Source organism: Scatophagus argus, chromosome 21, assembly GCF_020382885.2.
Source record: "Scatophagus argus isolate fScaArg1 chromosome 21, fScaArg1.pri, whole genome shotgun sequence".
Lineage (NCBI taxonomy): Eukaryota > Metazoa > Chordata > Actinopteri > Scatophagidae > Scatophagus > Scatophagus argus.
This window is the reverse complement of record NC_058513.1, coordinates 19,467,100-19,483,699: the sequence shown is the minus strand read 5'-3', so window position 1 is coordinate 19,483,699 and position 16,600 is coordinate 19,467,100. Positions and strand designations below refer to the sequence as shown.

The window sequence follows — 16,600 nt, the reverse complement described above, 5'->3', positions numbered from 1 at the left end:
GACTGAAGACAGCTCGGTGTTCAGGAACGTTCTTATCACCTCAGAGCTTCTCTGACAGGATCTCTGGGCGTCACGACTTCCTGTGCGACGCCTCAGACTTCACGCCGCCTGTTCGCTGCATTCACTGATGGACAAACCGAATGAAGGGATGAGCGCCGAGCAGGCGGATGTGAGTGGATCGACAAAGCACGCGCATCACCACGTTTTAGTGCCGTGAAGTCGGCCACTCATTCAAGTTCAGCGACAGAATGAGAAACGATAAATAAATGGCTGATAAATGAATTCAGAAACAGAGCCAACATATTGATAAACTACAGGAAGGAGGGATGAACAAACAGTGAACGCATCAATAAATCTGTCATCAATACACCAAGCAAAGGTTTCAGTTAGAGGGTTAGGGTTATCATCATCATCATCATCACCATCATCATCACCATCATCATCATCATCACCATCATCACCGTCATCGTCATCATCATCACCATCATCACCATCATCATCATCATCATCATCACCATCACCATCATCACCGTCATCGTCATCATCATCATCATCACCATCATCATCATCACCATCATCATCATCATCACCGTCATCGTCATCACCATCATCATCACCATCATCATCATCATCATCGTCATCATCATCACCATCATCATCATCATCACCATCATCACCGTCATCACCGTCATCGTCATCATCGTCATCATCATCACCGTCATCGTCATCATCATCACCGTCGTCGTCGTCATCACCGTCGTCGTCGTCGTCATTGTCTTTCTTGTGTTTGTTCAACACACAACACAACAAAAACACAACTCATCACGTGTGTGTGTGTGTGTGTGTGTGTGTGTGTGTGTGTGAGAGAGACACAAACTATCATCCCACAAAGCTGCAGATTCAGTGATTTATGGTCAGAGTCGTGCAGACGTGGAATTTTCCCAAAATAAGTTTGAGTAAACAGGCTGCGACAGAGAAGCCCTCACAGCACACAGTGTGGATAAACAGAGAACAGTGTGGGGCAGTGTACCTGTACACACACACACACACACAGTGAGACACACACAGTGAGACACACACACACACACAGTGAGGCACACACAGTGAGACACACACACACACACAGTGAGGCACACACACACACACGCACACACACAGTGAGGCACACACACACACACACACACACACAGTGAGACACACACACACACACAGTGAGGCACACACACACACGCACACACAGTGAGGCACACACACACACACAGTGAGACACACACAGTGAGACACACACACACACACAGTGAGGCACACACACACACGCACACACAGTGAGGCACACACACACACACACACAGTGAGGCACACACAGTGAGACACACACATACACACACACACAGTGAGGCACACACAGTGAGGCACACACACAGTGAGGCACACACACACACACAGTGAGGCACACACACACACACACACACACAGTGAGGCACACACACACACACACACACAGTGAGGCACACACACACACACACACAGTGAGGCACACACGCACACACACAGTGAGGCACACACACACACACACACACAGTGAGGCACACACACACACACACACACACAGTGAGGCACACACACACACACGCACACACACAGTGAGGCACACACACACACACACACAGTGAGGCACACACACACACACACACAGTGAGGCACACACGCACACACACAGTGAGGCACACACACACACACACACACAGTGAGGCACACACACACACACACACACACACAGTGAGACACACACAGTGAGGCACACACACAGTGAGGCACACACACACACACGCACACACACAGTGACACACTCACACACACAGTGAGGCGCACACACAGTTTAGGTTTTCATGCCCAATGGGGACATTACATAGACTTACATGACTTACTAAAACCAAAACCATAACTTGCCTAACCCTGACACCTTTGACCTTTACTCTGACCTTTGACCTTTACTCTGACCTTTGACCTTTACTCTGACCTTTGACCTTTACTCTGACCTTAACCTAAACCTCAAACTCAACCTCACCTTAAACCAAGTCTTCACCCTAAAGGTTATTCATTTCCCCATGGGGACTTGCATTTTGTCCCACACACACACAGTGAGACACTTTGTCTGTCTGCTCTGAGCCTCATGTTGCTACAGACAGACAGACAGACAGACAGACAGACAGACAGTCTTCTGATGGTCCTCGCTGTCAACCCCATCAGCTCCTGCCTGTGTGACGTCTTCAGTCCAGCTGTGTGTGTGTGTGTGTGTGTATGAGAGCGTCCTGGCCGCCTGCCATTGGACGGCTGCAGATGCCGTCTGTCTCCTGACACCAGAGTGAAAGCCTTGAAACATGTTGGTGTGACGTCCGTCCGTCCCACTCGTCCTGCCTGAGTGTGTCCACCGTCTGTCTTCGCCGCTGCGTCCGTGTGAGCATCTGCCCGCTGCTGAAGATGTCGTCGGCCGGCGTCCAGGATCCTGCCCGTGAAAACCCGGGACGGCGTGGGGTTTTCAGTCGGCGTGTTTTCGGAGGCAGCAGGACTCTTCAGCTCCGTGTGATCGTCTCACAGCACGCAGACGCCCTGTCGGCTTGGAAGTGACCGACGGAGGCAGCTGTAACCTGGGTGCTACGACTTCACGGAGAACTCTGCCGTACACGTCCTGCAACAAGGTATCAAAACTGAAAGTACTTCATGCATCAGAGTTTTACTGTATCTGGTGGAGACACTCCAAAGTGTCTCCACCAGATACAGCTGAGCACATTTAAATAGAAAAGCATTTGGCTGAGGGCCCACGACTGCCTCTGTGGCCCACTAGAGGGCGCTCTGAGGGCCAAATGATAGCACAGGTATCTTCCACTGCTGTCTTGTGGTACTCACTGACACTAACAGAGCAGCACGGACCTGTCTCGGTCTGAGGGTGTGTGTGTGTGTGTGTGTGTGTGCAGACTGAAAACACACTGAAGCTGATCATCAGAGGCACCGACGCTCGGGTACAAATGCTCATTTTAGCCACTTTAACGTCATACGTGAAACTGCAGTGTGATCCCTGCAGGTGTTTAATCATCACGAGATCAGGTGGACAGCTGGACTCTGATTGGACAGTGCAGAGCAGCAGAGACCCTGGAGACCATAACCACCTGTTTAATCACACTCAGCACCGAGTGTGTTTGCTGACATCCTGAAGGGGACATTTTACTTCTGCGTCTCATCCTGACCGTCCAACGCACTGCCGTCGGGTCTCCGGCGCCTTTGACAGACACGAGTCCTTTGTCGACTGGTGCAGAACTAGAAACAGGATCTTTGTGTCTCTCGTCTCTTAGAGAGCAAAGATCGGGGACCAGTTGTGACCGACGGCTCACATAAACTTCACCGAGTCTGACTCTGACCGTCATGGAGGCTCGGCATCAAAGAGATGCTGCAGTCAGAGAAAAGTTCTGAAGTGCTTTGAGCCCACAGCAGGAAAACCAATTGAACTTCTGTGCTTCTGTGTCTGACACGACTGCTGCGTCTTCAACAACGATTCAGCCGTTTAATGTCACGTTTACTGCGTGACGCTGTGATGTAATGTAGCTTTGGAATCCTGTTAGGATTCAAAGAACTACGTTCATTTACATGTACATGAAGTGACGCCAATTACATGTGTTGACTCCCCGTCCCTGGGACTCCAGGACTCCAGGACTCCTGGGTTCCTGGGCTCCTGGGCCCCCAGGACTCCAGGACTCCTGGGTTCCTGGGCTCCTGGGCTCCTGGGCCCCAGGACTCCGGGACTCCTGGGCCCCTGGCTGCAGGTCCTGTGTTAGTTTGCCGCAGAATGAGAACCAGCCGTGTGCACCCTGAGGCTTGTTTGTCATAACATCTGAGTCACATGATGGTGAAGGTTTCAAGTTAAGCAGGGTTTGTAACAGTTTCACCACAAACGCATCACAACCTCCTGCACATTGGTGTCCCCCCTGAGGGGCCTCAGACAGCCTGAGTCCGGCCCTGTCAGTGAGCATTAGCTCGTATAAGCACTTTATAACTGATTCATAACACAACAACATGTCGCTGAGGACCAGTGTTCATTGGCATACTGTAGTATAAAGATGTGTATAATTACTACCGTGTTGTACCATGATGTCATCGTGTGTTTTCACTGCAGTCATATAAACGCACGCCGCAGGGTGAAGTTCCTGTTGCTTTCTCCTCCACATCATCATCACCGAGGGGACATTAAATGTACTTCCTGTAACAGGTGGTAACAGGAAGTACATTTAATGTCCCCTCAGTGTACTTCCTGTGACCACCTGTCAGAAGGCATCACTTTGGCCTCTGACTCACTGGGATCACATTTGTTATTATTAATAAAAGTTATTACAATCAATCAGCACAGGAAATGAGCTCCAACAGGAAACAGTCAGGAGTCAGTCAGCCAGCTGATCTGAGGTCAGACGGGACGGGACAACAGTTTACTGCATTCAGTACTTCAAGTACACTTTACTATTATATTGGAGTAACGTTTGCAGAGCAGGGCCTTTACTTGTGACAGAGTACTTTTACTTGAGTAAAGTACCTGAATGTTTCTTCCAGCACTGACTGAACCCTCAATGTTGCGTTTACTGACCAGCTGAAGATGAGACGTTTGAGGCCCGAGTGACGACCTTCAGTCTGAGTGTGAACAAAGTGTGGATGTCTGAGCTCAGAGGGACTTCAATTCATTTTAATCTCAGAGATTAGCTGCAGGAGCCCTTCAGGATGAACATTTGGACTCTCCATCATAAATATAAGCAGATACAACGCGGATACGTTTAACAAATACAGTAGATTAGATTAAGAATACTGACCTTCCTTTTTATGCAAAGTTCTGTCATGACAATAATAAAAAACATGTACATCACATATACATTCTGACAAGCCTGCAGACCTCAGTTTGAGTTGAACTTCTTCTCTTCACACTTCGGAACATTTTTACAGACAGGACGAAGATTTTAGAAAAGCTGATTTGATGTGAAATCAGTGACAGGTTTTCAGGACTCGTCAGTCTGCGGGATTAAACGGTCCGTGTGGAGTTCTTGCTGCTTGTCGCTGTCAGTTCTGGCAGGAACACTTGCACTCTGATATAATGGGGTACTGAACGGGTATCCAGGCGCACTTCAGACCCCCCTTTTTGTGCAGGCAGCGCCATCGCAGGATCGTAAAATGAGTCGATTTGGCAGGTTTGCAGACCATCCCCTCAGGGACCGAACAAGACCGCTTATTGTAGCAGCTCCCCACCTTCACGTAGCGCGGCCAGAATCTGCTGCCCAGGTCGTTCCATGCGTAAACAACCGGGCAGAAGGCGTACGACCACAGCCACAGCTGCAGCCTTCGCCGCAGTTTTTTGCTCGGCTTCTGCTTCTTGCCGTGCTGCACCTCGAACTCCATGGCCCGGATCTCTTTGGGCATGGCCCCGGACAGCTTCTGCCGCAGGTCCGCCTCGCTCCCCTCCTCGTTCCCGGAGTACTTGTCCTCCGGCGGGGACACGGACATGAAGTGCGGCTCGAAGTGGCTGCCCAGAGTGCTCCTGAGTTCCGTGTCGTTCAGGTCCTTCTCCCGAGGGTCCAGCGCCGGGTCCGGGTCCTCCTTTAGGTCCACTACGGGCAGAGTGTCACTGGGGATGGGCCGGAGGAGAAAGTAGTGCTGGCACATGCCCTCCTCAATCCCGACGCCCAGAGAGAGAAGGACCATGAGCAGCGCCAGCAAGTAACAGGAGTTATCCATCTCCTCAGGTCCTCCAGGTGACTCACAGGTAATCCTCACGGAGCGGACACGAACGCGCGTCCTTCGGTCTGTCTGCCTGGACCGAACTGATCCCAGTATGAGTTGAGGGCGCTCAGCAGGCGCACCGCGGCGCGACGAGATTCACAGGCACTCTGGGCCACACAGGAACCGGTACGGGGGCTTCACCACGTGACTTCGCGATCCGGGTCCCTGCTGGACTCTCAGCCCTGAGCCTCCCCGGTCAGCAGGTCCCGGTGAGACGACTCAGCGGCCCGCAGCTCGCTGCTCTCAGTCCGCATGCTGGCTGCGTCCTCTGGTCCTCCTGCAGCCAAAGTGAAGGCGTCTCAGACTGCAAGCAAATATTCAACAACAGGGCGGTGATGTCAGAGACCAGCCCTCCTCACTCACTCACTCACTCACTCACTCACACACACACACACACACACACACACACACACACACACACACACACACACACACGTTTAGAGGCAGTATTAGTACTAGCAGTAATACTAGTAGTGTTGGACTAAATGTTTGTGTGAGTATTAGTATCAGTATCAGTGGTGGTCAGAGTCACACTCAGTAGTGGAAGAAGTTTTCAGATCCTTTGCAGCAGTAAAAGAACAAATAAAACACTGAAACTCAGTCTGAAAATGCTCATGTTGCAGTAAACTGTCCTGTGTCTTCGTCCTCTTCATCAGCGGCGCTCACTTCCTCTTTGTGGATCTGAGCCTCACAGCGTCAAGCTGCTTCCAGCCCGAAGCTCGCAGCGTTTTCTCTGCGCCGAGCGTCCGCAGGCTCTCGCCCAAAGCAACCGATTCGAGCTGATGAGTTCTGGTTTCTGAGTGAAGGCTGAGGAGTCCTGACAGACTCTGCCCTCCGGCTTTTAGAGCCGGCAGCCAGTGAAAGAAGGCTGCCAGCAGGACTCCTGCGGCCTCCTGAAGAGTGTGACCGTGAGTCACGTGGCCTGAGGCTCACCTGAGGGTCTTAGGCCATCAGTCGGCCTGAGGCTTTCATCTCCATGAAGTCATCAATATTCAAACTGATTTTTTATTTATCTTCTGATTTACGCTCCAAACTGAGATGGCGGACACAGTAAACAACCCGCTGAACGTCCTCTCAGACTCGGTTCTCCATCAGGACGTCGAGGTCAGTTCACGTGACCTTCATGAATTTACAGACTTTGTTGATGCTTTCAGTCTTCAGTATTCAGTCGTCGTACTTCATTGTGTTGTATCGTGTGTACATCAGACACTGGACATAATAAAACCGTCTCACCAGACGTTTATTTCCGACTCATGTGATCATATTTTCATTTATGCTGTCAACGAGTCAAATACTGAAGCACAAAGAACATAAACGTTTCCTCTACATGAAGCCTGAAGCTGCAGGACTTCATCAGGCGTGGAGGATTTAGTGCATCGCAGCTCCGAGGGCTGCAGGACGGAAGCAGACCTGACGTTCCTCCAAACGCTTCACGCTTTTCATTGGAGGGTTAAATCCAGAGCTCAGCTCAGCTCAGAGACGTGCAGTCAGACTTCGTCCTTAAATCACAGACTTTTCTCCTGCATCACCTCCTCCTCCTCCTCCAGGCGGCTCCCGTCACCTCCTCCCTCCTGTCTGATGCTGAACAGGAGGTTGTGGGTAATTTTCTGGACTGCTGATGTGACCGTGTGTGACGGGCGCCGCTCAGCTGTCACATCTCTGAGGAGAGGAAGTCGGCGACTCTGATAAGACTTCCTGTCTCTCTGTAAACCTTTTATCCTTCACTTCCATATCACGGTCACAGAGAAGGAGCCACAGGGGACTCGTGTTCCCGCCAAGATGCATATGGAGGCCTTCAGGACTTTGTGGTTCCACAGAAAAGTCAGCACCGAGCCCTGAGGAGTCACGCAGAAACAAATCAGTGACGGTTTTCATGAAATCAAACTCCATTTTGATGTTATTTATGGCAGTTTAAGTTCTGTAACGGCCTCCATTGTTTCTAGCACAGTCAACTTTTCCAGCTGGTTTCAAGTTGCTGCGTCTGTCAAGCTTTCCAGTTCGCCCACCGCAAACACAGTTTCTAATGACACCATCCAGACTCACAGCAGCCTCTGAAACACGACCCTTTAGTCCGCTTTGCAACAGCTGGAAATCAGAGACCTGAAGATGCTAAGAGGCTAAAGCTGAAGCTCATCATCCCCAGCAGACGAAGATCCACGAAGGCCACGTGGGGACAACGACTCAGCTCCCTCTCCGCCACAACAGTCCAGTCTGCTGGCGGCCACATGACTCTGCACCAATCCAACTGTCCGCTTCACGCTCCGTTTTACCCTCCCTGGTGAACAAGGATCTCGTGGCAAAAACTGACTCCCAGCCTGGAGGGAAAAATCCACCGTCTTCCAGCTGAGAACCTCAGACTGAGAGGTGCTGACTCTCGTCCCGACGGCTTCACGCTCCACTACAAACCGGCCCAGAGTGTGTTTTCCATCATACTTCACATATTTTGTCTGGTGAGAACATGAAACGTGTACACAATGACATTCTGTGTGGCGTTCAAAAGGTCTTTAATCTGGTGAACCTGCAGAAACCTCAGAGTTCTGCAGCTGAACCGGACTGTAAAAAAAGACCTTTGGGGTTAAAACCATGATGTCACGTTGAAGTCCGGCGAGCACACTGACTTATCATCAAAAGACTTGTACTGCCATTACCGTCAGATTCCAGTTTTCCTCTTCTTTCCACTACAGACAGACAGATCCACATGTTCTGAATCACATTTTCCTTTGATTTTCCAGAACACGGCGGTGATACGGCCCAGCGCAGTGGATCAGTAGCTTTCCAGCTTTAGACGGGATTCCTCCAGTTCAGTGTTTGTCAGTAAACGTTCCCTCTGATGTTAGCACACAGCGTCAGCTTAATCTTAATAGTGAATCAAAGGGCCTCCCAGGATGAAGGACAAACAGGCCGGCCGCCTGGTTCGTGACCCGGTCAGATAAAAACTGAGAACTGTTTGTTGTTTATGGAATTCTCCCCACAAATAAGAGCTTTGATGGTGAGACAACCGGAGCAATTTGGACGGTCCATTTGGGTGAGAAGGCTTCAAGGTGGCAGAGACGGGTCAGCCGCAAGCAGCCATTTATCAGGCTCAGATTTCACCGCCTCCTTCGCTCGACTTGCCATCTCAGGGCAGGAAGACGTGACGTTCGCTTCCTCGTTCTCTCTGGAAAGACGAGACTCGCTGTGAACTGCAGATGTTTAACCAGATGTTTTTCCTGCTCGCCGTGAACCAAAACATACAGAATAATTTCATCTCTTAAATGTCCTCATTTCTGTCCCGTAAAGCAGCTCAGACTGAAGGAGGGTCTTCAGCTTCAGGGTTTATTGGTTTTGTGTGGGTGTCAACAGGCTCTGCTGTTGTTTTCACTCCGTGTGCTCATGTTGACTCTGAAGAGTAAAATCCAACGCGCTCACGTATTTGGTCATCCATCCATCCATCCGTCAGCCGCTGAGCGCTCGCACGAAGCCGGGCAGAGAAGAGTGAGCCGCCACCTGAGTGAAAGCTGGTTCACGCAGTTCACCTGAGGGGCACGTGAGCCAACCATCGCACAGACGCTGAGCTGCATCGCTGCATCGCTGCAGCAGCAGTGAATACAACATATTGATGAGTCCAAACAAAACCAGAGTGGGGGAGGGGCTCAAGGAAAACAGGTCTGTTAGGGAGTTCCTGTCTTGTTTCTAATAATCCAGGACAGATGTGGTCTTGGTCTGATTCGTGAAGGTCACATTTCTCTGCTGTTTGTGTTCTGTGAGCTCACAGTCTGAACAGAACAAACGGATCTGCTTTCTCACTGACGGACTCGTTGTGTGACGAGCCAAGTCCTTCAGCAGCGAGGGCCGGGCAGCAGCGATCCTGTGGCTTGGACCGACGCTCCGAAATGCTTCGAGCGCTCCAGCGGGAAAACTCCCTGCCAGCGCTGGTGTGAGATTCCAGTTGGTTCACACCCTCCCACACGGCGTCCTGCGACCGCTGCAGCAGCTCGGCCTGCCAGTCGGATTCCTCCAACACCTCCGGTCCCAAAGAGAGGAGCAGCTCACAGGAAGTGAAACCAGAGCCCTTTCTGTCCAATAAAACCTGACAAATCCCTCTGGACCCTCAGCGCTGACAAAGTACTTTTACTAAAGTACTGTGACTGGGTTCCAATTTTGGGGTACAAAATATTATTAACAAATAAAATGTGGCTTATTATTACAGATTAAAAAGCCATCAGTAAAGTATAAAGTAATTGAAATGAGCTCCACCCAACTGTAACACCACCGTGACATCACCCGTTTTGAAGCCTCGAGCCGTTGCCATCTTGTTTTTTGGGAGGCATGAGAGGGTGGAGCTGGGGAGGATATCCTGACTGGGAGCATAAAATACAAAATAAACATCATGCAGTGAAGAAGACCTGAAACTGGTGACCGAGACCACAAACTCATCAGGAAACTGTTCCCTGAGGCCATAAATCAGATGAGAATTAAACTCATTTTCTCATAAGCTCATATGCAATCAGACTTCTGTTTGAAACCAGTGCAGTCGCCCCCTGCTGGAAGTTAGAAAGAATGCAGGTTTAAAACTCCACTTTCCAGGACTTTTAATGTGAAAGATCTGCTTCCTTGATGTGTGAGTAAAAACAGATAATTAGTGTAACGAGTTCATCACGGGACCTGTCACACCACCCGTCCGTCGTGTCGTCCTCTTGCGTCTCTGCGCTGAGCTGAGGTACGGACACCTTCTGCAGTCCACTCACTCGGCTGTTTCCATGGTGACCAGCTGCTGATTGGACACGGGCTCAGGTGTGATCAGAAATGGTTTGACTGTCTGAAACCAACAAGGAAATAATTTGCTGCATAATTCATGCGGATTTTACAAAAAGTAACTGAAAACTGTGGAAATAAAAGGCCTTTTATCCCAAATGACGGAACAGAGGACTCATGCAGGGACACCTGTCCGACAGGGTTACATTACCTCTGATCGGCAGAGTCCGGCTCACATACCCTGAATGCCTCAGATATGGACGAGCAGGCAGCGATGAAAACGTTGTTTTCTCCATGAATCCACTGATTGTTTGCTTTGTCAAACTGGTGAAGCTGGTGAGACATGTGGACCCAAAGCGACTCGTTCACAGAGTTTGTTCAGTCCAACCAACAGTCCAAAGCTCAACATGATCACAAACACATTGAGAGGATTCAAACCATTCAGAGGAAAAGCAGCAAAGCTTCAGCCAGCACACGTTTTCACAGGAGGAAACACTGAACACATCATCAATACAGCTGATCAGTTATTGATCAAACTCTTCAAAAATCTTCATTTGGGAAGCGGCTGAGGACACAACAACACAAAAGACAAACTCAGGTTTCAGAACAACCACATGAGACAAAGTTTATTTCATTTGTTAAAATACATCCATTCATGTGAGCTCAGAGGTTGCAAAACGCTTGAAAACACTGGAGCCATTTTTTTTAAGCAGTCCATAAAAAAATCACGGTTTTGCTGCCAATAAATAAACAGGGTTCATAAAGCCGTTCATTAAAGTGATGCAAAGATATGCAAACAGAAGGTCGTCCCTCAGAGGGCTGATGGGAACACGGAGACACAACGTGATGCGTGTCAGGCTGAAGCTGAGAGTCCTCACATTTCAGCAAGTCATCTAAAGGAGAAACATTCAGACGCTCATCTTCAGCCCGCCAGCGCCATCACAGCTTCAAACCAGCCATCACAAAGTTCCTGTGCCCCGAAAGCTTCGGTTCCCTCTGAGGTTCACTGACGTCGCTGGACAGAAGAAACACGATCAGACAGCTTATGAAGGTCCCCGAGTGTCCTCCAGCGTTTACTGCTCTCATCGTCCGATTCGTTATTTTAAATAAAGATTTGAGTCATTTCAGTCCCACATTTACTAATGAAGTGAAAATTTCAAATCTCAATCGAGAGTCTTTGAACCAAGTTGTTACACATCAGCTGTTTTCTAATCGTGAAGCAAATTTGAAGCAAACTTTTGAAAAGCTGCAAAAACAAAATGTGAATTAGGTGCATTTCCATGTTTTTTAGTAAATAAGCTGAGTTATGTAAAGTGTTGTTTGTCCAGAAGGTGGCGCTGGAGGCTGCTGCTCGTGTTTCTTACTTCAGTGAGCACAACGTTATGGTAACCAACAAAACACCACGTTACAGATTTAAAGGAACAGCTCAACATGTTTATTCTCTTTCTATGTGAGGGGAACGTGCTCAGATGGACGTCAGTCTCATGCCTGGTGTTCAGCACACAGTTTACAAAGGTTAGCTTAGCTTAGCATAAAGACTGGAAGCAGGGGGAAACTGCTAGCCTGGCTCTTTGTTTGTTTGCGTCCAGACTGAACAGATGAGATGCACCGATTTGATTGGAAGGAGTTTTAAACTTTGCACAGATCTGTTACATTCTTAATGCTAAGCTAGGCTAATCACTTCTTGGCTTTAGCTTCGTACTAAACGTACAGAAATGATGTTTTTTTTAAACTGTCGTCAAAGAAGCGACTGAACGTATTAACTTCACATGAAGAGACGACCGCAGTACAGACTTGTTGTGGTGCGTCAGTATCGTTAGTGCATGTCAGGTTGTAAAGCTGAACTGTGCTACACATTCAAACAAGAACAAAACGTGTACATGAATACTTCACACGTCTTTATCATCAACACTTCAGTAAACAGTCATTAATGATAGAAGCTGCCACAGTTAATGCCCAGTTGCATCAAATATATTCAATTAGCTTTTATTCCATAATTGCTATGTGCAAACATTAAAAACGCACTTTAAAAACAGCGTGCATATATTTGAAGAACCTGTTCACACAGCTCTCAAACCGACCGAGTGTTACGTCACTTCTCTGTGACACTGAACGCACCGCCAGCCTTCGAGGAAACATCGCAGTGACTGTGGAGGAAGCTGAACAAAGAGTCAACACAACAGCACAACACAAACAGCATCAGAGTCCGGCAAAGTGCATACGGTTTTCAGTCGTGTCCTGACCCCCCGAGCCCTGACATCGGAGGTACAAAGTGGACACGAAGCTTCAGTCCAGAACAAAACGACAAACTACAAACGACGTCATGCCAACATAATACAGCTGCAACGGATCCTCAGCATCTCAGGTAAAACAGTATGTCTTTAATCTGAGACTATAAAAATACTCTTCAGGTTCATAGTGGTCTGACTGCAGGGACTGAGGCAGGTCTCGTGTGTCTCAAACTCAGTCTCATATATATTTATATACATAGATATAATTCTTTATCTTCAGACTGACCACAGGTTTATTCAATCACATCAAGACCCGACAGGAGCAGCTCAAAGTGACAGGAGACCACACAAACAGGCTGAACTGTACATTCACTTCAAGTCGAGGAGAATCCGTGCTCTGAAGACCACCACGGCAAAAGAATCGGCAGGAAACTTCGAGAGGAGTTCAGAAAATTTAACTCAACTGGGAAATAAACGTTGGAATTTCTGACGAGCCACAATCAATCGAATCACCGTTTTTTTGGTTGACGTACAGTCAAAGTGTGCAAAGTTCCTGATCGGAGAAGCAGTGCTCGGTTTGCTGTTGCATTGATTATTCTGTTTGTAACAGTCGATGCCATGGGTTCTGAGGTGTGGCGGAGTTGAACCAGCAACTTTAGTTTACAGTCTGCGGGGGTGCAGCTCAGCGTAACACACGCACACACGCGTCGTCCAGCTTCGAGGACGTGTTAAAGCTACACTGGGCAGGTTTTCACACGATGATCACAAGTTTTATTAACTCACTAACTGAACGGCAGAGAACAACGTCAGCTGTGTCCTTCTACGACTACAAATCTCATATTAAATCATAGAAGTCTAGTCTTTAACTTTTACACAGTTAGAAATAAGTACAACTCAGGGTTTCAAGTGTCCCGACTCAACCACATGGCACATGTGTGCAAGTAAAGTAGATCTGGGATGGCTGAGTCAGACTGCTGGACCAGTACCTGGGGGTCCTGATCCTGCTGGCTGTGTTTTAAAACAGCTGCCCAGCGTAGCTTTAAACAGAGTGTCTGAACCTGCTGACCGGTCTCACAGTGTGCTGCTGAGGATCTCTGACACCTGCGCATTTGTTTGGTCATCTGAGTCTACATCCTGGTTTGAAGCTCCCTCTGGCTCCTCCCCCTCCCGTCCAGATTCCGCCTGTGCCACGACCACCGACACGCCTGCAGCCGTCACCTTCTCCTTCTCTTCTGGCCTCTGCTCCTCCTCCCAGCACCTCCTCTCGTGACCCGGCGACAGCTCCTTACAGGGCTCCACAAAGATCCTGCGGACGTGGGGCCGCGGCTCACGCTGTCGGCCCTTCCGGCTCTCCAGGATGCAGGAGGCGTGGCTCACGTAGGTGGTGCCTTGGAGGGAGGGCAGGTCCCCGGGCAGAGGCAGGTCTGGGTCGAACTGCTTGGTGTAGATGCCCTCAGATAAAGATACGCTGTGGCTGTCCCCACTGTGGCCCCTGAGCCAGCGCTGGGGCCCGCTGAAGTACTGGCCGCGGTGGCTCCTGGAGAGAAGTTTGCGTTTGGCAGGGGGGTTGGCGAGGGCCCTCAGGGGAGCGACGCCCTCCTGGTGGCTCCTGGAGAGGGAGAGACCCTCCAGAGTCTTGGTGGTGTCAGACAGTGCCGGGGAGAGCGGGAGGGACAGAGGAAGGTCTTTGGAGAATCTGGGGGACAAGGGGACGGACGGAGAGGTGGGGAGGGTCCTGCAGAGAGAGGGAGAGCGAGGCAGACCTGAGGGAGAGAGAGGGAAGTCTTTGGATAGAGAGGGGGAGTGGGGAAGGAGGGGTGAGGAGAGAGGAGCGTCTTTAGGTTTGGGATCCTTCACCACCGAGGACAGAGGGAGGTCTTTCGGCGGGCAGACGCTGTACCTGACAAGAGACAGAGGCACCAGCATGGACACAGTGGACGACATGAGTTCAGTCTCAAGAACACTGATGGCCAGAAAGAGTATTCACCTGAGCTCGTGGATCTGCAGCACGTCGGGGGCGCTGCCGCCCAGCGAGTGCACGGCCTGCTGGGACAGGTCCTGGGGTGGAGAGTAGAGCAGGTCCAGCTCGCGGGGGCTCAGGGCGTCGCTCGAGTCGTAGTCGCTGTCTGTAGGCAGAAACACCTCCGAGGACCCGTCTTCATCTGAACCGAGCAGAGAGTCTGACGGACAGAGGAAGACACGAAATGTTTGCTTTGCTTTGGAGGAAAATATTCCCATCTGAAGTGCTGACTCACCGCTGATGGCTTTCCTCCTGTGGAGTTCAGGTGAGGGGGAGGGTGTGGGCAGGTAGTCCATGGTCGAGGAGGTGGAGTCGGTCTTCTGCTGGCCGGAGTCGCTATTCGGAGCGTTGGCGTCCACCAGGCAGGTGACCGGCACGCCGCCGCGGGGCTGTTTGTAACGGGCGCACTGCAGGGCGTCTGTGATCCAGCGCAGATCACGACGCATCTCGTCCAGTTGCTACGGGAGGACAGAAGACAAAAAAGACACTGCAGCATCTCAAAGTGTGAGTGTGGCCTGGCAGCACGAGTCCAGCTGAAGTCCAGGCTCGTTTCTGTGCACATGACGTTCTGAGGGAACCAACGAGCCAATCAGACTCACTGCTCAAAGTCACCTTCTGTGATTTTCCAAGAACCAACCAATGAGTTCTTCTCGAGTGGCAAGTTTTGTAGCTGCTCATTTTCAACAGGTTCAGTAAAACACAAAATGGTGCCATTCTCAGCCAACTCGAGGAGCACAAATACACTATGTAGACAAAAGTATCCAGACACACCTCTTCGTGGGGCTGCTTGTCAGGGTTTGGGCCCCTGACTTCCAGTGAAGGGAAACCTTAATGCTTCAGCACACACAGACATTTTGGACAATGCTATGCTTCCAACTTTGAGACTGTGAGCCAGGCCTTTTGGTCCAACATCAGTGTGTGACCTCACAAATGCTCACAAATTAATAAAACACAATTGATGAACCGACCAGGGACGAAACGGGAAATGGATGGATTACTATCATTATTGTTGTTGTTGTTGTTGTTGTTGTTGACACAACAGCTGTTTCCTCAGAATTCAGACAAAAGAAGGTCACATTTCAAGGTGTGTAGTCAGGAAGTCCAGAATAATGTTGACATTAAAGACGGTGGACACACAATTCTGACTGTCTTCTGATGCTGACAACCGAATGAGAGTAGAAGGTGCCACAGAGTGAAGGCGAGTGTCTCTGCTTATGGAGACACACACACACACACACACACACACACACACACACACACAGCAGGAGACTGACAGCAGCGATGACTCGGCTGGAAAGAATGCCGAGGCTGCGATGGCAGAGCGAGAGTTTGTCGACAGAACAACATGAAGGAGATTCCTGCTCGTCCCACAGCTGCACATCTCAGCTGTTCACCAACAGGCACAAGTCAAAGTCCACTCGCCACACCTCACGGCTGTGTGTGTGTGTGTGTGTGTGTGTGTGCGCGCACCAGCACCTGATTTAACTTGCTGTCACAAAACTCCCCCTGCAGCTTCGTTCCTCTCTCTTCATTTGCTGAAGCGGACTGACAAAGCGCTGCGACACGTCAGGGGGACCAAAACCTGGTTATGTGTCGGCCCGGAGACGAGACCTGCTCTGTTCAGGCTTACGGTGTTCAGGCAGGCGATCTGAGGTCTGACATCACGCGTGGACGGTTTCCCGCCTCAGCTCTGCGGTTTTCTGGACAAACGGTTTCCAGTGCAGAGCAAACAAACAAAGCGTCTCGTCGTGTCAGACGGCGACAGACTGTGAAATGTTTCCACCCGGGACGAGGCGGCGAGGAC

General features: G+C 50.0%; 2 protein-coding genes across 8 annotated transcripts in view; both read right to left on the bottom strand.

The window, feature by feature from the left end:
• Nucleotides 1-4,710: 4,710 nt before the first annotated feature.
• Nucleotides 4,711-6,205, bottom strand: nog3 (noggin 3). Its single transcript, XM_046378185.1, has one exon. It carries the CDS (start codon nucleotides 5,764-5,766, stop codon nucleotides 5,095-5,097), a length of 672 nt encoding a protein of 223 aa, XP_046234141.1. The 5' UTR covers nucleotides 5,767-6,205; the 3' UTR covers nucleotides 4,711-5,094.
• A 4,921-nt stretch (nucleotides 6,206-11,126) lies between these two features.
• ankfn1 (ankyrin repeat and fibronectin type III domain containing 1) overlaps nucleotides 11,127-16,600 on the bottom strand; it is a 58,134-nt gene continuing 52,660 nt past the window's right edge. For 6 of the 7 annotated variants that reach the window (XM_046376887.1, XM_046376889.1, XM_046376884.1 and 3 more), the window contains 3 exons: nucleotides 15,032-15,254; nucleotides 14,764-14,956; nucleotides 11,128-14,676 (listed from right to left, as the gene is read on the bottom strand). In XM_046376887.1, coding sequence (XP_046232843.1) covers nucleotides 13,848-14,676; nucleotides 14,764-14,956; nucleotides 15,032-15,254 — 1,245 coding nt within the window. In that variant the 3' untranslated portion in view covers nucleotides 11,128-13,847. Of the gene's footprint in view, nucleotides 14,677-14,763; nucleotides 14,957-15,031; nucleotides 15,255-16,600 lie in introns of all 7 variants that reach the window. The other variant, XM_046376886.1, reaches the window with a different exon arrangement.

Bases quoted from the DNA above. Each gene is read 5' to 3' on its own strand.
- nog3 (XM_046378185.1), bottom strand. From the start codon at position 5,766: ATGGATAACTCCTGTTACTTGCTGGCGCTGCTCATGGTCCTTCTCTCT.